The following is a 22667-nucleotide window of genomic DNA, read 5'->3' as shown; positions in this document are numbered from 1 at the left end:
ATACAGGAATTGGTATTAAGTCGAAAATAAAACAGAGGGATCCATGGGGCAGGTTTTCATACTTTCTCTCAACGTTGCATCGCAATGCCATTGTTATGCGGAGTTCAGTGGGACTTTGATTTGCCGCACCTTTTACATTCATTCTGGTGTATTTCGGTGATGAAAAGAGGAGAATAGCGCTTGGGTTTAACGGAGTAAAGTAAAAAATCAAAGACCTCTCCTCACAGTGACACGGTTTCAAACCCTTGGTAGAGAAACACAATAAAGTGAATATGTGCTATTGAAATAAATCTGAGATAATATACAGCAGGAGTAGTCCGTATATGTCTTTAGCAAGTAGTTTTCACAGAAATGTGCAGGTTAATGGTCGCTGGGATTAAAGATTTTCCACCTTTGATGTAGCCGGTCTGGATAACTTCACTCTGGGGGCTCCAATAAGGTGGTAAAAGTTCCAATATTGCTTAATATGTTTCAATTTGGCAAAGCCAAGACTGATTAATAAACTACTCCTGCTGAATATTATACTGGAATTATTTCTATAGAACATGTGCACTTTATTGTGTTTTCCTAACAAGGGTTTGAAACAGTGTGACCGTGAGGAGAAGTCCTCAGTGAAGGATCCAATCTCTATTTAGGGTCATAACAACGCTGAGCTCTCTCAGCCTATTAGCAGCTGTCTAATCATTTGTATGTTTTTGTTTTTTATTTGCCTGCTGCCTGGCTACTCCCTCCCTGGGCCTCTGCGTCCCCCTGTCTGGCTTTCGAGCTGAATTGGTGCTTTTTAGCACCCACCATGTGCCGCTGAAGATTTATTTTACAGTATGTGCAGCATGTATGATCTCCAGCTACGATCTCATGCACACGGGACTGCACATTGGATTGGATGTCATAAACATGCTATTTGGCCTGAATTCACAGCCAGATCCACCAGAATCGGGTGAAAAATGCATGGAGGCCTTTACACACTCATATTTAAGCTAAACCGTGCCATTGCATTGCGGTAGTCCTTTAATCCAGTGTCAATATTTATTTTTAGTACATAAAGCGTTTGCAGCTTGTACACCAAAACATTGCAATTTGTTTTAATTCAATATTTTGATCCTCAATCTGCTGATCTTATATACAATCTGCTGGAAAATATTCACAGTAGTTTTGCACATTTAAAAGGACATTGGGATTTGAATGGCAACCATCAGAATATAGTCTACAGTGATAATTTTTTAAATAATGTGAATTTAAATGGACAAGAGGTCATAAGAATTGAAAGTGTCTGCAAGTGCAGAATAGCAGTACCAAATAATCATTAGAGATAGCCAAGGTTCAATTAAATAAAAATCTAGTATTGTTTCCGATTTTTTTTAAAGTTATAGAGTGCACAAATATGTAGGAAATAAAACCATGTAGAGGAATACTTAAAGATGGATTTTCAGATATCTATCCGTCATCCCATCAATGCTGTAAAACAACTATTTTGTTTATGCATTTTTAATATTTATAAGACAGTAAGAAAATATGTCCCAGGGTGTGCCAACTACAGTTGAAATTGGAGAGTGACTTCCATTTGTCACACCATTCCTACTGGTTGTCACTCTACATATAAAGTAACCTGGTCTTGGGAGTGGTGCTACAGTATAGGAGACAAGACGAGGCAAGGGAATTTGAGAATGGTGTAAATTGTGGTCTGACAAATGGAGTTGTATAATTAGAGTGGTATGTCAGACCCCAACTGCTTGTCTACAGTAATGATTACAGCATACACACTTCATCAGATGCCTGGTAAAATGTCAGTAGCAGTTACATTATTGCTGGCCTTTATATCATTCGTACCCCTTGATTAGGCTTTTAATTTAGGAGTACCCCCTCCAATTAATTTTAAATATCCACAGTGCTTTACGAGTTGAGTGGAAGTGAGTGCTATCCGTGTCCTTATGCGTATCCTAATATTAAGGAGTAGAGGAGGAGTAGTGTGTGGTCAGGAATCTGTCTGTCTCTGGGATTGCCGCATAGCCTGAAGAATTAATGCTGCTGCTTCCTCCACCCGTGTCAGTGCGGGGAAGACGATTGCTGATGTCTGAAGGCAGCACAGGTAGCTCCCAGTGGATTGCTAGTCGGGCAAAAGCACGAGGAGCCGTTGATGACGCTGCAGATGGAACTGGAAGTGACGCAACTTGATTTGTCTTCATGGCAATGGGAAACTTCTTCTGCCATAGAGAGACTTCTTATTCAGGCATTACCAATATTAATTTCAAGCACCCCCAACCAGTCTGCAGAGTACCACAGGTTTGGAACCGCTGGTATAGTGTATGCTCATCTTAACAAGGTTCTACAATGTGTGTGGGCCTAGAATGTAATTGAATCTGCCCCTAAGGGCTTGTTGCAATGTTGTATTGTGCTACAAAAGGAACACAGTTTCAGAAAACCGCAGTATAAATGTAAATAATCTACTCCAGCAGTTCTCAAACTGTGGGTCCTGACCCCAAAGTGGGTCCCGGCCTTCTCAGCATAGGGTCGCGACTCCATGTTGCTGACCATCAGGCTGATGACTTTTTTTTAATATCAGTCAGTGATTCAAGGACTCTGAAAAATATGTTGAATTGTCTGTTACTTCAGACCCCTCCCATTAGTTTGTGCCTCCACAGTGCTGCCATGTATTTGCTGTCTGCTGCCTACACCTGTAATGTGATGACCTTCTGCAGTAACTTGCTGGGGTCCCGTAATTATTTTTATTGTCTAATGGGGTCGCAGAGCAAAATAGTTTGAGGACCCCTGATCTAATCTATATGCCATATACACAGAAGACAGCGAAATATACAACATTTCCCTTCATTCATGTTAGTATAATAAATTTCACTGCAATCCACTTGCATGCACTAATTCTCATATGGGGCTTATTCTGCATAGATCGCTAATTAGAGATTTTTTAAACGGTGTGATTATTGAATGACTGTGCATGTGTACCAAACGCATTGCATGTGCATCGCAAATGCCATGGAGCAGCAAGATGGCTTTTTTTGTGTGTGTGTGTGTGTGTGGGGGGGGGGGGGGACCTGACATTTTCTGGGTGTTTGAAGAAACAGTTGCATTTCCAGACATTTTTTCCAGCCTGTCTCAGTCGCAGATTAGTGGGAGCCTCAGACCTACTCATATTTGCACAGGCGGCAAAGTCTATTTGAAGTTTCGGCAATTGCAAATGGATTTTCTATTTGCGAATGAATCGTGGTTAGTGATTCATTTGCAATTAGGCCCTTGGTTAACTCGTGTCATGTTCCATTTGCCTGGATGAGGCCTCAGTAGTATCGATACAATGGTTTTACAGGGTGCTACACCCACTTTATACTACCCTGTTCAGCGGTCACAATCAAAGTATCAATATGCTTACTTTACTGGGACAGTCTCAATAACAGAGATCCCTTCTGTCAATAAGAGGAGCAGTGTAGTTTGGACAGTGAGAACACAGCAGAGTGGGTAGATGGGAAAGTGCAGACATGCATTCTTAGACATAATAATGTGCGTCCAGAAAGTAGTGGCCAATATCTGCAAGAGACTTTAAATTTTATTTCTGTATACAGACAGATTTTACTGCCTCTGCCCAGCTACTTCCTAATGCCACCAGGCTGGCAAAATGTTCTGGAGAAAACACGGAATAACATATTTATAAACTCATCACCCTGTACTTAAAAGGGCCTCATACTGTACATGGGATGTAGTCAGGATGCTGGTGATCAGGATGCCGACAGTTGAAATACCGGCACTGGAATCCCGAACTGCGGCCACAACACCAGCATCGGAATCTTGAAATCGTTGGAAGTGCTGGTACCAGAATCCTGACAGCCAGCATCCCAAACGGAGGGTTAGGAGGGTAGGGTAAGTAAATAAACCTATCCTCTATTGGGAAATTCATTATCGGGCTGCCGCTCTTGGTCTTCTGACCACCGTCATTCCGACCGATGGTCACGTATATGTTTTCCCTCATATGCATGGGTACCAGTAAGGCACAAAGCAACATTGCTATTCAGCAAAAGACTGTCCCCATTCCATGACCATGCATGCAGACAGAGGACGCAGAAGAGTATTCACTGGGGTTTAAGGCATCACGATTTCTTGAGCTTTCACAGCATAAAGAAATCGTCATTGCCAGACAATTCCTGTGTGCACAAGTCAGAAATACAGAGTGATTTTGGTATAATTAGCCCCCAATACAAACATGTTGTATTACTTCTCTGTGAAGACTATGGATAAACCGAAGAGTTGCATTAGACAACTCTCTGTCATGTTTGTAGACTTTTCCAGACCAAGTTATCTCCCAACAATACCTTACCCAGAAAATAGGGGAGGCATTAAAAACATATATACAGGTACACATGTTGCAGTCAATCATTGGTATCTACCTGGTGCACGCAGACATTGCATTTATCACAGAAAACCATCTCATTTCCATCCTCCCCTTCTGGAGATCGGCAAACGTCACAGACGACATCTTCATCATATTCAATTCCCAGCCCTTCCTCCGTGTCAATGGCAACGCTCATGTTCTCGAAGCAGAGCATCTCTAATTCTTCCAGGACCTTCTCTAAAGTGAGCTCGTCCAACAGTGGCATCTCTGTACACAGATAGGTGGAAGACAGCATAGAGTCAGGAGCCAATACAAAGTACATTCACGTAAACAACCCAAGGTCACATTTTCACATTGGGAACGGAGTCCTTGTGGATGCTGGAAGCATGGCGAGTGAAGCCAGGGGACGCAGTACACTAATTTGGGGTCCATTACATGAAATCTAAAAATTTACACCAAAAAACATGAAAAACTCTTGAAAAAAAGAGGAAAAAATCTCTTCAGCTCAGCTAATGCAGATAATTAGGTATGACAGATTAAATGTTCAAGAAGGCAACTTCTGCAGGAGATGTTTTCAGAAGAGGAATAATAGGTTTGTCAATAGGAGGTTTTTTGTTTACCATAATAACTGCTCAGAACATGACTAATACCCCTTTTACACCAAAATCCCTGATCGGACCCTGGCCTTTGAGCACAGGAGTTTCCAGGGTTGGACCCAGCTTAATACCCCATTTACACAGCACTGTGTCCCAGGGTCTGCGCCTTTTACACTGAACCTGGGTCAGCCCTGCTTTTCCCTATGGATGACATTAAAAATGTCCATTTTAGGTCTGATAAACTGCCATCCACCCTTCCCTCGATGATTTTAAATAAAAATTAAAAGACATGAAAAGTTAGCATTGAAAAATGTTGGTTTGTTTATTTTGTTAAATATTTTTCAAAAAGTTTTATTTAGTTCTCAAGCACACATAGCGGTATAAAAGTGCAGCATCACCCATGTGCTCTCCCCAGCCCCTTCCCCTGCAGCAGCAGACCGAATCTCCCATGTGCTCCCCCCAGCCACCTCCCCCCCCCCCCCCAAAAAAAAAAATATAAATGATACTGTATCCAATTATGATTTCTGTGTGCACTGCCCGTATCCTTCCTGGCTGCTGTCTTTTGCCACTGTAGCGCACTACCCTGATGTCCCAACCTGGGACCATTTACACCACCCCCGACCCAGGTCCAACCAGTGTTCAACCCTGGTCAGGACCTGGGTAGGAGACCAGTGTTACTGGACCTGGGTTGGCTTCTTTTACACCAACGCTGACCTGGGTCCAACCTGGGTTATGCCTAGGTGTAAAAGGGGTATTTACTACCCACACCCCCCCCCTACCCCGGGCCTTGAATCACATCATCACATGCACAGCTCCCAGCTATACAGTGCCTGGTTTTCGGCACTGTATAGCATGAGCAGAGCCACAAGGATGCAACCTTCCTGTCTGGCCACAATCTCTAAGTGCCAACCAGAGGAGAGGGCAGCAAAGTAGGTAATTATGTATAAAACTAAATTCGCACCTCACAGAGAACACTTGAAATACTTGTTTGAAATGACCATACATAGAGAAAAGCCATATGAGCACTTTGTAATTACAGATAGAAACTAGAGACTGCCGAGATATATCTGCCATATAAAACAAGTTGTACTGTGTAATACATACCTCCCAACTGTCACGATTACAGCGGGACAGTCCCGATTTTCGGGTCCTGTCCCGCTGTCCCACCCGCGGCAGGCATTGTCCCGCTGCGGGGGGTGGCAGTTGGGAGACCCCCCAATCTAATAGAATAGACGCTGTGCGCACAGCGTCTATTCTCGTATGAAAATGAGGTTGCGGCTAATTAGCATAAGCCGCACCCTAATTTGCATACGCCCCGCCCCCTTTTCGGACACTCGCTCTGCTTCCTCGCGCGAGTGTCCCTATTTAGTCATCACAGAAGTTGGGAGGTATGGTAATAAAAAACAGCTAGTAAACAAAAAAAGAGAATTGTTGCTCCTTAGATCTACGTGTATATACACTGGCAATGAGGACAGTGCACAGATGATGGTGAGGTATCCCTTTGCTCTTTATGGTTTACAACAAATATTTCCCCATATTAAAAATATGTGTCCAATAATAGTGCAGCAGTAGTAGTGCCCCTTATATATTATGCCCACAGTAGTAGTGCCCCTTATATTTAATGCCCACAGTAGAAGTGCTGCACATAACTCCCACAGTATAACTCACACTGTAGTAGTGGCCCTTACACATAACACCCACAGTAGTAGTGCCCCTTATATATAATGCCCACAGTAAAAGTGCGGCACATAACTCCCACAGTATAACTCCCACAGTAGTAGTGCCCCTTACACAACACCCACAGTAGTTGTGCCCCCTTAAATATAATGCCTACAGTAGAAGTGTGGCACATAACGCCCACAGTATAACTCCGTCTGTAGTGATGCGCCTTACACATAACACCCACAGTAGTAGTTCCACACATAACATCCAGAGTAGAAGTTCTGCACATAATGCCCACAGTAGTATTTCTGCACACAACGCCCACAGTAGCAATGCCGCACATAGCGCCCACAGTAGTAGCTCCACCCATAGCACACATAGTTGTAATGCCACACATAGCACCCACAGAAGTAGTGCCGCACATAACGCCCACATTAGTAATGTTGCATATAACGCCCATATTAGTAATGTTGCATATAACGCCCACATTAGTAATGCTGCACATATTGAAACAATAATACTAAAACTATATAAGCTGCAAGTACAGTACCTAGTGCCAGAGCGGGCACCCAGTCCTTGTCAACAGTGACAGCATCAGGACAGGTGTACAGGGACAATGGTCCTCTTCCCTGTATTGGCTGATCAGAAGATGCCAATTGCTGATAGCTTGGCACCACTATCATTCATCAAAAAATGAGGGGGCTGGATTTCTTGGCAGGTGATTGGTTGCCGCTGCTGTCATTCAGGCTCACTGGGTGGGAGGAGCAGCTGTCAAGCTGACTGCAGAACTGTGATTGGGAGGTAAGAAGCAGAGCCATATGGATGTAATCATAACAGGCTGTGCTGTCGAGGTTACAGCGCATATGGCCACAAAAAACTGCTTAATGCTACTACTTTGTGCTTCCGGCACTTCTGCCAGTCTTACAGCTTCATAGGTACAGCAGCAGCAGGGATGCAGAGCAGTTAGTCTGCTCCTAGCCAATCCAGAAGAGTAGGCAAGGATGCTTGTTAGTGTGCCCTGAGGACTGAATTTGAAAATGCCTGACTTAATGCAATGATAGAGCGGGATGCAGTCATTTGGTCTACAGCATGATGGTAGACAGTCATTAGGTCGACACCATTAGGTCGACATGGGAAAAGGTCGACATGGGAAAAGGCTGACATGGTTTTAGGCCGAAAGGTCATTAGTTCGGCAGTGTCTAGGTCGACAGTCAAAAGGTCGACATGGGGTTTTTCAGTGTTTTTTGAGCCGACAGGCGGTATTTCATGCCCTACCATCCACTAGGGCGTGGTGGGAGAATAAAATAGTGTGCCTGACGCATTGCAAGTGCAGCGAGGAATGCAAGGGGATGCGGTGCACTTTAAACTGTGTCCATGTCGACTGTGTTGACATTCAGGTAAAAAGTGAAAAAAAAACCCAACCCATGTCGACCTTTTCACATTTGACCTAGACATTTTCGAACTAATGACCTGTCGAACTAATGACCTTTTGACCTAGAACCATGTCGAACTAATGGTGTCGACCGAATGACTGTCGACCATCATGCTGTAGAACAAATGATCCCAACCCGATAGAGCATTGTAGTCAGGAGAGAAAAAGTCTGGACAAAAAGATCACACATTAGTAATATGTTTGGTTCAGTTGGCTGATAAATATGCCAAATATGTGTAAAATACATGGCCATAAGTGGCTGAAAGGTTGGGCCTGGTCCTCAGACATAAAGATAAAATATAACCTACATCTTACAAACTGTCAGCACTGATCTGTTATAGGAAGAGATCATTTGGAGTAGCACTTTTTAGAACATTGGGCCTAATGTATTAAGACTTAACTGATAAAGTAGACAGTAATAAGGAGTGAGTCTTGGCCAGTCAGCCCCTAACTGGCATTTATCAAACACATCATGTATACAGAATGAACTAAAATGAAACAGAGAAGTATCATGAAATCTCAGACCTAAAGTATGTAAGGTACAAGTGACATCATAAACATGTCTCCAGAAGCAAATGCTCTTATCCTCTGGCCAAAGGCATGGGCATGGGTACCATCTTCAGACACGAACTGGCGCAGAGGTGTCTGATTCTTCCTATAACCAAGTTGTTTAAATAACAGTGTTTGTTTCAAAATGATATACAGTATGAAAGCAAATCACAAAAAAACTCCAACCACAAAAGCAATTATATGGAATTATCCAATTTGCTGCAATTTCTTGGCCAAAAGAAATGGGCTGACGGTGTGACTTTTGACCAATGGTCATTATCAAGCTATCCAATTTTTTGGAATCGAGGATTAAGTATCTAGACTAATATGTTATTGAAGCTCTGAGGGTTGGTTATTGGGGATGCTTAGCATGCCATAAGTGCTGGCTATCAGGGTAATTGGATAGCCCATGGGGAATCCATTAAGCAAGGTAATTTACTGCAGCTAATTGGATACCCATCTATGAATAATTATATCAAGTGAAACTATATTTCTTTCTTTCTCTCTCACTCATTTTCTACCTTACTAGTTTTCGAAGCATTTGCTTTGAGTGGGCTTAATAGTATAGAGAGAGCAAAAGGGGGTGAAAACAGCACCTCCTACTGTAGTATTTATAATTCAAATGGATCTCCACCAGATAATAAAAACACCCTAAAAAAATGCAGGTGTACCCGGAAAAGTGGTTCCCAACCACTAGTAATTTGCATATGTATGACTCCAACAGCCATGCACTGATTGCTCTTTTAGTTTGGCATACTGGTATTTATATCCATGGTCCAGGTAAGATAATGCATATGGGAAAAAAAGGGCAATAGTGTAATATTGTACACACATATATTAATGAAGTAATAAAAGAAATACAACTAAATTAAAAATGAACAGCTTACTGTATCTGCCAGTGCTGCATCCTGCTAGCACGATGTGGTGTCACAATGGGCCTTATTTTGATTCATTCTTTCTGACAAAATCCTTCTTAGATGGGCAAAACCATGTGCACTGCAGGTGGGGCAGATGTAACATGTGCAGAGAGAATTAGATTTGGGTGGGGTTTTACTTCAAAGTGAGATCTATATTGCAGTGTAAAAATAAAGCAGTCAGTATTTTCCCTGCACAGAAACAAAATTACTCACCCAAATCTACTTCTCTCTGCACATGTTACATCTGCCCCCCCTGCAGTGCACATGGTTTTGTCCATCTAAGAAGGATTTTTTCAGAAAGAATGAACCAAAATAAGGCCCAATGTCCGCAGAAAACACTCTACGCGTTTCGTCCTTCTGCCTGTGCTGGACTTCTTTAGGAATGTTTCATTTGTGTCTACTGCAGGGTTTCCCATACTCAAGATTGTTCAGCAGAGGCAGAAGGATGAAACGCGTAGAGTATGCACGTACCAGTATCACAGCGGCTGGGCAGCGTCTCCCTGCCCGTCTCTGCTTCAGGAAGACACTGCCCATCTCAGATCTCATCCAGGGAATCTGATGGAGAGCCAGAGAGATTGGAAACGGGGCCCCGTATACATACTTCCCAGCTGGACCTTTGGAAACTTCAGATTTCCTGAAGATGAGTAACCTAGCTCACTTTTTAATTCTTATATTTACGGTACTCTACAATAAAGGATCCATTTTACTTTATTCCAGTGGATATCTGCCTTCATTTTATTGGATAAGGAGTTTAAGAACTCCTAAGATACGCTACATATCAAGTTTTCATTTTCAGGTTTACATGACCTGTTTGATACTTGTCGACATGCTGTGTTTAAGTTGATAAGAGTGAGTACCCTGAAAGGGGGATCCCCCGACCCTACTGATTATTGGTGAAATATTAGGTCCATCTAATCAGTTATTTATTTTTTGCTGACACGTACATAGATCAGAATTATACGAGGGCAAAGCTCTTTTGTTTTTCATATTCTAAAAAAATACTGCAAGACGCTCGCACTGGATACATCCCCAATAAGAGGGAAGTAATTTTAGTGCTTTTTTGAGGTGAAGGGCTTTCTCTCTATATGGAGAAATGAGTGAGGATAGAGGGAGAGATCAGGGAAAGAGCGGTAGATTTCGATTGAAGTCGAGTGAGCAAATGAGCTCACCCAGAGAGGACATGTAGAGATAGAGAAGAAGAGGACCAAGAATAAAATGTTGGGGGGACACCTACTATCAAAGGAAGTGCAGGAGAAGTGAAGTCATTAAAGGTACAGCTGTGCATTTTCAAAGATGAATATATTTCTAACACACAGCTGTGTTGTCAATGAACAATCAGAGGGGAACACAATGTGGATGTCAGATTCATTGGAGCATTACGCAACAGTTGCATGTGCACATGCAGTAAGTATTAGAAATTGTGGATACACAAAGTATTTATTTGAACAGGGGTGACACGTAATGAGCATGGGGAGGAATGGGGGATGGTCTAAAAATGTCAGACATGTCTGGATCATTTTCTGGGTGTACTCTAATAAGATACTGTAATTTAACAGGAGTGGGCCCACCACCTAGGTAATATGCTCATTCTGAGACAGCATAGGATTGCTTAGAGGTCTGATTATGTGACTGGTGTGTATTTGATGTTTTTGTACAAAAGAGGCGGCTGTGAGAGAGCAGCAGTGGGCATCTATGTGCGCAAGGTGGCAGCTGAGTCATTAGCATATTTTCAGAAGTCCGCTGTGAACGAAATTACAGCTGAGCATGCAAATGAGTGCACCAATGTTACCATCAGGCACATTGACAACACTGCTACTGTCGGAAAGTGGAGTACTAACACAATTTCACAGTCATATGTGGTTTATGTTCAATAAACACCTTACAACAGTTTGTGACTATGTTTATTCATATAATACCACCAGTCACAGTAAAAAAAAAAAAGTGAAAAACTACTGTCAACCTTCTGCGTGTTGACCATGCCGACCTATGGTTTGTCGATCCTTTCTAGGTGTCCACCTAGTCATTGTCGACCATTAGAGGTTAACCTAGTGACTGTCGACCTAAACATGGTCTCCGCTGGGTCTGCATACCGAGCTTCAAAGGGTACATGGAAAATGCTGCTGCAAATGTTAGGGAGGATGGCAGTGTGTCGGTCGCACTGAGGAAGGACCAATTTGCCATACTGTACCTCTGTCCCCCGGTGCTGCCCTTAGCTGACCGGAACACAAACACTGAACCAAGTGCTGTGAGGCAGCAATGCTAACTACTGTCTTTTATTGGTAACTTATATACTTAATTTGAAAAATGAATATCAACATAAAGACACATTTTTTACATTACAGCTATATTACCACCTATGGATGATCATACTACTCCCATGATTACATGAGGGAGACATTTTACTCTTGTTTCCATTGTCCATTTCAAAGCCCAGATGAAAACTGTAGGGGGAGTGGTGTGGGGTAGAGACACATATTGGAAATCTACGTGAGCATGGCCACTGGTGTGTATAGTTACATTAGGTTGTGCACCGCCAGAATAAAAAAAAAATATCTAGAAATCTCTGGAGACCCCATATTCAACCCCTCACCCTTTCCCTTGACACCCAACCTGATAACATAACAGCGGTCGGAGAGAAACCTCTTGTCAGTACATCTGCGGCCAGGGAAGCCCCCACACCCCAATACACAGCATCCAACATGCCCTCCCCCTCGCTCCACACATACCAGCCGGGAACCAACACCCCCACTCCACACACACCAGACAGGGGATCCACCACCCCCCCCCCCCCCACACGGACAGTCGCTATCCCCCTGGCAGACACACTGCGGGGACTAGCACCTCTACCCCTCTCTCACCTCCAGCAGCCGTCTGCCTGCCCTGCAGCACTCACACACTGTAGTAGCTTTTATGTAGTAGTACCTATTTTTATGTGCCACCCCAATGTTAATCTGGATTTGCCACCACCTATGGGCAGGATTTACTGATGGAGCTGCGCTTATCCATCCGGAAAGCGAGAAGAATGGGACATGCGTGCGTGTGAGATGCTCTCCCCCCCCCTCTTGCGGCAATGTGATGTGGAAGCTCGCTCACCAGTGTGCCGATATGGATCACTCAGGTGCGTTGGTGGCCTGAACATCTGTAGGAGGCCCCACAATTGGCTTTCAGCCTTTATACAGTAAATGCTGCATAGCCGATAGGACACTTCAGGTGCATATCTACTTCCTGACTTAATGCCCCTAAACTCATGTTGTGATGCCACACCACTGCAACCCCGCTTCTTACTGGTCCTTGCAGTCCCACCCCATCTTTATGATGTCATGATGTCACATTTGCACAATTGTCCCAGTTAGCATTAGCACCCTAGGCAGGGGCGTAACTACCATAGGTGTAGGGGGTGCAGCTGCTATGGGGCCCAGAGCTGAAGGGGGCCCATCTTTGCTGTCAAACTAATATGTTTTGCATACATTTATCACCATCAGTTGCTAAATAGGGGGCCCTTACAAACTTTTGCTATGGGGCCTACGAATATCTAGTTACGCCTCTGAGAGCTCAGATTCATCCCTAGAAGGGTTGATTCTGCAAATATAATAAACCTACTCTGATCATTGACCCCTAAAAAGTTCATAAAAGCCCATTTATCCTCACAGAAAAATATCTCAAATGTGCAAAGTGATGCTACTTGCTTAGCCATTTAAAATGAAACAAAATTGAGGCGATTAAACTAGACAACTTTCTCCTACAGAATATGGCATTTGAAACACCAATTCATTTTACATATACTGTAGTACAATTTTACATCTTTATTAAACAGTTTCTGCCATTGGTAATGACAGCTGTAAGTGGATTAACCAGTTTTGAGATAATTCCATCAAACAACAGGGTTTAAAAACACAGCTCAGTTAGAAACTGATGTACAGTTTAGTACTTCGGTCTAATGCCCTCATTTATACATACCTAGCTTTTTGAACTCCGTGTTAACAAGTTCCAACCAGCAGGTGTCCACCTCATCCAGGTCATATCTACAGGATCTCTGCAGTGTGGTCTGGAAGTTCCCTGAACGCTGTGATCCAGGTAATGAGTTCTTTGTTACCAGTAGGGGGTTTTCCTCCGATGCTTCAACCAACCTAAGTACAGAGAAAAGTGTAATAAGTGCAGACTCTTAATCAGATTCCAAATTATATTAATATAGCCAAAACAGAACGCAAAATAGGTCTTCCATCTTTTATATATAAACTGTCTGCCTGAGGAAGGGGAGTTTTGGTCCCCAAAACCGTTGCACATTAAATTGCTTTTTTTTTTAGTTTTCACAAGACCTAGAGTGCCATGCCAGTGATTTCTCTCCACGGAGTTAGGATCACCATCAGCATTTGTATACATCTGCAGGGGCACACAGGCCATTGCCAGTAACCGGAGTGCCAGGTCGCCACCCCTCTCTCTCTCTCTCTATATCTATATATATATATATATATATATATATATATATATATATATATATATATATATATATATATATATATACAGTGACTGGAGAAGAAGGGCACTCAGGGACTCGCAGAGCAGGTGAAGGAAGGACAAATTTATTGCCTGAAAGTCTACGTTTGTCCTGACGACGGAGGAGACCCCGAAACGTAGACTTTCAGGCAATAAATTTGTCCTTCCTTCACCTGCTCTGCGAGTCCCTGAGTGCCCTTCTTCTCCAGTCACTGCATACTAGGAGCTGCAAGGCTCCATTGGGTGGCACCAGGGCAAGCTATTTTCATTTTGGGCTATACCAAAGTCCTGAGTGCCGGTCCTTCTCCTTGGATATATAAATATATATCAGATCAAGCTCGTCTGTCTGTTTTATTCATTGAAGTCCCCAGTGCCGCGGCCATCCACTGCCTAAATATATATATATATATATATATATATATATATATATATATATATATATATATATATATACGTGGCACAGTACATAGATCTAGGTATTTGTGACACAAATACAAATTTATTGAGGAAAATCTCATCTAGAATACGAATTACAGTTTCTACAAAGGGTGGTATTTTATACAGCAGCTGTAATGTCTTCAAGATGAAGAAATATGTAGGAAGACAGGTAATCCAGAATTTGACACTGAAACATCTGTAGTAGTTCACAGATTCCATACATACTGTAGTCCCTTTATCCAATGCAAAAAAGTAATATCTTATGACCCATTTCAGAGTACATTACTAATCTTCAAGTTGGCAGATGACTGTGAGGGGTAATCCGCCACCCAGACAGGAAATATCGCAATCAGCTATCCTGTCGCACATCCATACTCAATTCACTCACCATTGATTGATTTTTCCAGTCTGTGCAAATAAGTCTGACCGTTCTACAAATCTGTGACAGACACAGGCTGATCGACACCAGCACTGGCATCACAGACCTTCCCACTTGGAACACCTGCGTTCTTTTCAGAAAACGATAGGTTAACACCCCCCAAAATGGCAACTTCTTGTATAGTGAAGGGATTGCGATTAGATATCTCAGCTATATTTTGTCCCTATTTGGCCTTGTGCATGCACGTAGCGTAGATCTGTAGACATGCACAGTTGTTAGATAATTGATAGGATTGCGAATTTGTACTATAGCATCCAACTCTGAATAACCCTCTAAATGTACAATATTTTCCAATGTTTAATCCCTTTACTGTGAGAGCAATTTTGACACTTTAAGTCATCACATTCCAACTGCAATACCTGTAATTTTATTGCGATCACACACCTTGGGGTTGTTTTTGCCTTTTAAATGATTGCTACTTCATAACATCGGGCTATATCTCGCTGATGCCTGCAAGATGCATGGTGTTACGCCCCCCCCTTCACAAAATGCAACTGGTTTATCTTACAGCCCGAATGTGCAACTCAAGTTGTGCAATGGGGGAAAATAAAAAAATTTTCTTTAATAATATATGAATCTGTACAGATCATTACAGCACTACAAGATAAACCAGTTTCTTAACTCTCCTGCAATGTGTAGGACAGTCACAAATGTTATCATTTCAGCAGAAGCCAGGAGGGGAGCTGGGAGCGATGCGCAGACAGGTAAATCTGCAAGTCCTGGCCCGCAGCACAGACGCGGCAGCGGCATTACAATAGCCCCGCAGACCCCCAGCGCCCACACTTACACAGCGCCTCCCCGCTACCACGGGGTCTGCGGGACTATTGTTACACCACTGGTCCCAGTTGTTAGCATTAGCACATTAGAGTTCTGATTCTGAGGGTTGATTTTGCAAATATATTAAAGCTACTCTAACAATTGACCCATAAAAAAGTTAATAAAAGCCCATTTATCCTCACAGAAAAATATCTCAAACGTGGAAAGTGATGCTACATTGCTTGCATTCAGCACTTACTGTGATGCTTGCTTTCAGCACTTACTGTGATGCTTGCATTCAGCACTTACTGTGATGCTTGCATTCAGCACTTACTGTGATGCTTGCATTCAGCACTTACTGTGATGCTTGCATTCAGCACTTACTGTGATGCTTGCTTTCAGCACTTACTGTGATGCTTGCATTCAGCACTTACTGTGATGCTTGCATTCAGCACTTACTGTGATGCTTGCATTCAGCACTTACTGTGATGCTTGCATTCAGCACTTACTGTGATGCTTGCATTCAGCACTTACTGTGATGCTTGCATTCAGCACTTACTGTGATGCTTGCATTCAGCACTTACAAGATAAACCAGTATCTTAACTCTCCTGCAATGTGTAGGAGAGTCACAAATGTTGTGGGGATTTCCTGGACTGATGTTAGATATAGTCACTTTAGTTGTGGCAAATCAGTGGTGCCCGCAGCACAGCTCATTTGCACATGCGCTCATCTTCTGGGTCCAGTGCTCATGTACAACAAATAACAAGTTTTAAATTGGTATGGATATACTATGCAATATTTATCCATACACTGGACTCCTAAAAGAGAGATGTTATAGGTGGCATGGGCAAACGTAGGCTGTGCAAGGGCCTGTTATACACTCTAACCTTCAGAGGCAGCAGGTCTTGGTGGTGCCAGGTAAATCCAATCATTAGGCACTGCCCCCTCATTACATAATGCTGTGAATTTTTTTTTTAAATATATAATTTTATAATCACATCAGAGGACTGACCTGAAAGGGGCTTACTTCACATTTACATCATGGTTGCCGACTTTCTGGCTGCTCTCTCCGGGAGAGAGAGCAGCCAGCTCAGTATGGCAGGGGGGCGGGCCCAAAGCCGGGAGGGAAAAGGGGCGGAGCCATGGCTGTGATGAGCCATTTAGGGGCATGACTAAAGCAATCGCGTCATTTTAGCCACGCCCCCGCCGTGCAATGGCGGTATTTTATGCATTGCACTGCGGGGAGCGGGGTTTAAATGACGTGATCGCGTCATTTCACCCACGGAACCCCTCTTCGCCGGAGAGGCAGGACAATGCGGGAGGGTTGCCATCCTTTCCGTGGGGCCGGGAGGGGGACCCGATTTCTGGGACCCTCCCGGACATTCCGGGAGGGTAGGCAACCCTGATTTACATATATTATTTAATCTAAATTATACACAGTAAATGGGCCTCGATTGGATACTTGGACAAAACTTTGCACTTTTTTCTTACTTTAACAAACAGTATTCTTGCATAGTTTACAGGGGATGCAGTTAAAGTCCCGGCGGTCGGGATCCCGGCGTTCAGAATCCCGACGCCGAAATCCCGACACTTTCTCCCTCCGTGGGTGTCCACGACACCCCTGGAGGGAGAATAAATTAGCGTGCCGAGCGTAGCGTAGCGAGGCACCGGGCCCGCTGCGTGGCGAGCGCAGCGAGCCCGCAAGGTGGGGGGGGGGGGGGGGGGGCGATCCACGTCCCCCCCCCTTGTCTGGATTTCGGCAGTCGGGATTCCGGCATCGGGATTTTGAACGCCGGGATCCCGACCGCCGGGATTTCATACTGAATCCGTTTACAGATGTGTCCTCCTACATCATTGCTGCAAATATGTTAACAAGCTCTTCTCGTGGCTCAACACTTTGGCATTGAGCATCTTTATGAACATTACTTTCTGTTTAAATGTCTTTTTCGCATCGCTATGCAAATAGAACGCATAAACAGCTACTGCTGAATAAAATGAAAAACACTATAGCATAGTATTTCAGATGCAGATACAGCCACAGTCGCACATCAAATATAGGCATGCTGCATATCATTTCAATCAGAGGAAGCTGCTTGAGCATGCTAGTCACATAAAACACACCCAACATTAGCTGCCCGGTAACTGTACCCCACCAAGCATCTCATAGTGCATGGCATATTGAAACAAGATGTAGGATGACACATCTGTATTCTACAATGATGAACTCCACTGTATTTACCTGAGTGAGAGTTAACCCTTCTGAACACTCCAGGAAAGGCTGACAGTGATGTGAAGCATACAGGAAGTATGTACAGGCCAATTAAAGCATGTTTAATAACACATATTAATCCGTTAAAACAAAAGTACTGTGAACAAGGACATATCATTTTAAAATACTGTATAATACTGTATACTGTAAGCGTTAGATTAATCTGACAAAGTGGATGTAAACATAACACATAAGATGACGACATATGAGTCATGCTCCAACGTATGAGAACACAGTGGGAAACTGCTACTTATGAAAAAGTAATGATTTTCCTGATGTGAGAGCTAAATTACGTAATGAAAGGTCATCTATTGTTAATACAGGTCTGTATGAAAATGCATTAATTGTTAATAGACATCTGTTTATGATTCATCCCGAAGTCGCAAACACCATCTCTTTTGTACTGTAGATGTATAAAATGACGACAATAACAACACAAAGTATTTTGATCATATTTCTTACTGTAAAGTACTGTATTTTAGCATGTTCATGATCAGGGGCAGATTGGCCCCGGCGGGAAACTGGGACATTTCCCGTTGGGCTGGTGTTATTCCAAAATAGACAGGATGAGCTGACAGACCAGAGCCAGAGGAGGTGAGCGGCCTGTCAGCTCGGCGTGGGGGTGAGATGCAGCTTGAAGAGCTGACATGCTGCTCAACTCAGAGCAGTGTGTAAGCTATTCCAGCCACATCCCGCCTCCCGTCGCGTAGACAGGAACTGCAGCCGCCATTTTGGGACATAAAAAATATAAGCGGTGGGCGCATCTTCAACACTGCGCTGCCTCATCCCGCTCATACTAGAATAGAAGATCCATCCAGTGGCCGGCACTGATAAGCGTCGGACACCTAGCTACCGAGGGGTAGTGACTGAGGGGAGGGGGGATTTTTTGTGCACTTGAGATAGGTGTTGGGGGTTTGAGTGAGCTATTATTGGGGAAGGGTGGGGCTAGGTGCTGTGTGTGAGAGAGGTGGTGTTGGTGGGGGGGTTTGGTGCTGTGTGTGTGAGAGAGGTGTCAGGGGGTGGGGGTTTGGTGCTATGTGGGAGAGAGGTGTCATTGGTGTTTGTGTGTGTGAGGGGGGGGGGGGGTGGGGGGTTGGTGCTAAGTGCCGGAGAGGTGTCATTAGGGGGGGGGGGGGGGATTGGTGCTGTGTGTGTGTGAGAGGTGGGTTGGTGCTATGTGTTAGGGGTGTCAGTGGGTGGGTTGGTGCTTTGTGTGAGGGGTGTCAATGGTGGTGGGTGCTGTGTGTGAGAGAGGTGTCAGTGTGGGGGGGGTTGGTGGTGCTGTGTGTGAGTGGTGGTTGGGGCTGTGTGAGAGAGCTGTTGGTGCAGAAGGGAGATGGTGCTGTGTGTGTGAGAAGTGTCAGTGTGGGGGGGTGCTTTGTGTGTGTGAGAGAGGAATCAGGATGGCTCTGGGTTGACTGCGGTGCATGCGCTGCTACCCGCAGCTCCTCCCATGCACCTTTACAGAGCAGAGCACTTGATCAACAGCACACAGCTCTGCCTCAGATCCCCCTGACTGCTTGTAGGCCAGGCAGCAGTGTGCGTGTGGCTACGCTGCATAAATTGTAAACAATATCGGCAGCTGTTTTTTTAACAGTAATTGTGGGTCCCAGCATCTTCTGGAGCTAATGTGGATTAGGAAGTTTAAGAGGGTGTGAAGGCTGCATGAGGAGGATCCAGGGAACCAGAATTCCCTGCTGGAGGTATCCAGAGAATAAGTGTGGTAACATGAGGTGAATAATGTCCGGTGCGTCTCCTTTAATCAGCTCAACCACAGTAGAGCCAGGTTAGTAGCCACCATACACCCCCTTGAAGCCTAACCCTATCTCCACACACACAGCCGTAGACTAACCTTATCCATACACATACACCCCGTCGCAGCCTAATCCTATCCATATACACTCACAGCCGTAGCCTAACCCTATCCACACACACACACACACACCTGTAGCCTAACCTTATCCATAAACACACACAACCCTTCGCAGCCTAGCCCTATCCATATACACTCACAGCCACAGCCTAACCCTATCCATACACAGCTGCAGCCTAACCCTATCCATACACACACACACAAACAGCCTAACTCTATCCATACACACACACACCGAGCCCGCGAGGGGCGGCGGTGCGCGTCCTCCGACCTTTTCATACCCCTACTATCTACGGCGGCGTGGAGTTGAGAATATAAAGTGTGGCGAGCGCAGCGAGCCACCGAGCCCGAGGCGTGGCAAGCGCAGTGAGCCCCGCGTATACCTGTGAAGTTATACGCGTCCGCTCGCCAAGCTTCGGGCTCGGTGGCTCGCTGCGCTCGCCACACTTTATATTCTCAACTCCACACCGACGTGGATAGTAGGGGTATGAAAAGGTCGTAGGACGCGCACCACCGCCCCTCGCGGGCTCGCTGTGCTCGCCACGCTTCGGGTTGGCGTCAATTATGGGGTGGCGGCGTTGAGGGGGTAAAATTGGGGGTCTGGGGAATATTTTACATTGAATCCAATGTAAAATTGGGTCCCAGGGACCCTATTCACATTTGATTGAATGTAAAAATCGGGTCGGTCGCGTCGCATGCGATGCGACCGACGCAATTTTTAAGACACGACCACCCCGATGCAAATCGGGGTGGCCGTGCTAGGAAACAAGTACGGAACACCTACGTCACGACGGAACACCTACGTTGCCGTACTTCTGTTTCCCTAGCAACGTGGGCGGGCGGCAACGTAAGTGTTCCGTCGTGACCGGAAGTACTATGCTAAGTCCCGGCGTGACCGGAAGCGCTGCCAGCGTGCTGAGCCCGGCGCGAGCTACGGGGAAGGGAGACGCATCTGAGGATGGTATATAGGTAAGCACTGTTATTCTTTTTTTGCACTTTCTGATGAAGGATTGAAATAAATCCGAAAGCTTAAATTTATCGACCCTTGGTGTGGGCTGTTTATATGCTGTTTGAAATCCGCTGAGTGCCGCTACTGTACCCTGCTATATATATATATATATATATATATATATATATATATATAAACAAGGGGGGGTACCCCAATCTGCGCCTTGATATCCTGAAGCAGCAACCCTGTTGGATCCCGTTAGAAGGGACACGAAATTTAGAGATGAACACAGAGAGGGTACAGAGTGCGCTTATGATATACTAATATGCATATCATATAAAAGATATTTATTTATAACAGGTTTTACCTTTATAATATTTTGTATACAAAAGATAAAAACAAACAAATACAATTCAGTTGGTATCCTGTATGTGGTTCATTCACAGCATGTGATCAAAACATATGAATCTGACCCAACGCATTTCGTCAGCTAGGTGACTTCATCAGGGGTGAATAGTAGTTTCAAATTGAATGATACTAGTAAGATGTCAATATGGATGTAACCATAAGGGTAGGTAGGAGCATCTCCTTCTTAGGAGTTAGTTAAACAAGAATCCAATATGAAATTCAAAACAGATCGATGATCATCAAAACAATGAATTCCTTCATACAATCAGGAACAGATTAAACAGCCCAGCGGTAGGTTCTTAAAGGTTCAGACAACCACAAGGGAATTTACAATGGTCTCAGGTAGGTGTGTTAGCTCTGAAGCCCAAAGCTGGGATAGATATATATATATATATATATATATATATATATATATATATATATATATATTTATTCTGTTTAGAGAGCACTCACCAGTCTTCCGAATTTAATGCAAGTAAAAATTTAATACATCAATTTTTACTTGCATCATATTCGGAAGCTCTCTGAACAGACTATATATTTGGCTGTACCCCTAGGACTGCGGCCTGTGTTTGGCCCCCCAGCAGGTGGAATTGTGATTTGTGTGTGCCGGTTCTATGCCACTATATATATATATATATATATATATATATATATATATATATAGAGAGAGAGAGAGAGAGAGAGAAAGAGAGAGCATAATGGTATACAGCATAAAGTATATATATATATATTACTAGGTGATTCATCGCGCCCTACGGGCGCTCTTCACACCGTCGTAAGGGGCTGCGCCCCCTTAATTTGTGAATGTTTGTATATGAGAAATATGGTTAGAATTGTATGAAAGATGCCCTGTATTGCAACTTAGGTGTCCGCGATTCGCGGGAGGGGGGGTCGCGGAGGGTGCCGCGAATTGCAGGAGGGGGGGTCGCGGGGGGTGCCGCGAATTGCAGGAGGGGGGGTTGTGGGGGGGTGGATGCTGCAAATCGCGGGAGGGGAGGGATTGCAGAGAATCGCGGGAGGGGGGTCGCGGGGAGGGTTGCCGCAAATCGCGGGAGGGGGGTTACGGGGGCGGGGGTTGCGGCGAATCATGGTAGGGGGGGTCGCGGGGGGTGTGCCGTGAATCACGGGAGGGGGGGTCACGGGGTGGGGTGCCGAGAATCGCGGGGGTGTGTGTGTGTGCCGTGAATCGCGGGAGTGGGGGTTGCGGGGGGGGTGGGGGGGTGTGACGCGAATCGCCACAAGAAAAAATCAAGACAGAAAGGTCAACACATGTAAATGTTGACATAAGTGTGGCACTTCATTGGTGTCCATGTCGACACATGAGAATGAATATGAAAACATTCAAAAAATGAAAAAAAAAACTTCAAAAACTCATGTCAACCTTTTTCATTGTCGACCATAGCCATGTCAGTGTTTTCCATGTGCAATTTAATTCTGGAGCTGCCGCGAATCGCGGGGGGGGGGGGGGGGGGTGCCGCGAATTGCGGGAGGGGGGGTCGCGGGGGTGGGTGCCGCGAATCGCGGGAGGGTGGGTTACGGTGCGGGGGT

The 22667-nt window shown here is 44.5% G+C and overlaps 1 protein-coding gene across 4 annotated transcripts in view; it reads right to left on the bottom strand.

Moving 5' to 3' along the window:
* JADE2 (jade family PHD finger 2) overlaps positions 1-22667 on the bottom strand; it is a 353383-nt gene that overhangs the window by 139706 nt on the left and 191010 nt on the right. For all 4 annotated transcript variants that reach the window (XM_083181797.1, XM_083181796.1, XM_083181799.1 and 1 more), the window contains 2 exons: positions 13447-13616; positions 4389-4600 (listed from right to left, as the gene is read on the bottom strand). In XM_083181797.1, the coding sequence (XP_083037923.1) occupies positions 4389-4600; positions 13447-13616 (382 nt within the window). The remainder of the gene's footprint in view (positions 1-4388; positions 4601-13446; positions 13617-22667) is intronic.

Source organism: Crinia signifera, chromosome 4 (genome assembly GCF_055691185.1).
Source record: "Crinia signifera chromosome 4, ASM5569118v1, whole genome shotgun sequence".
NCBI classification, from domain to species: Eukaryota; Metazoa; Chordata; class Amphibia; order Anura; family Myobatrachidae; genus Crinia; species Crinia signifera.
Note: the sequence above shows the minus strand (reverse complement) of the source record. Positions and strands in the feature narration are given on the sequence as shown.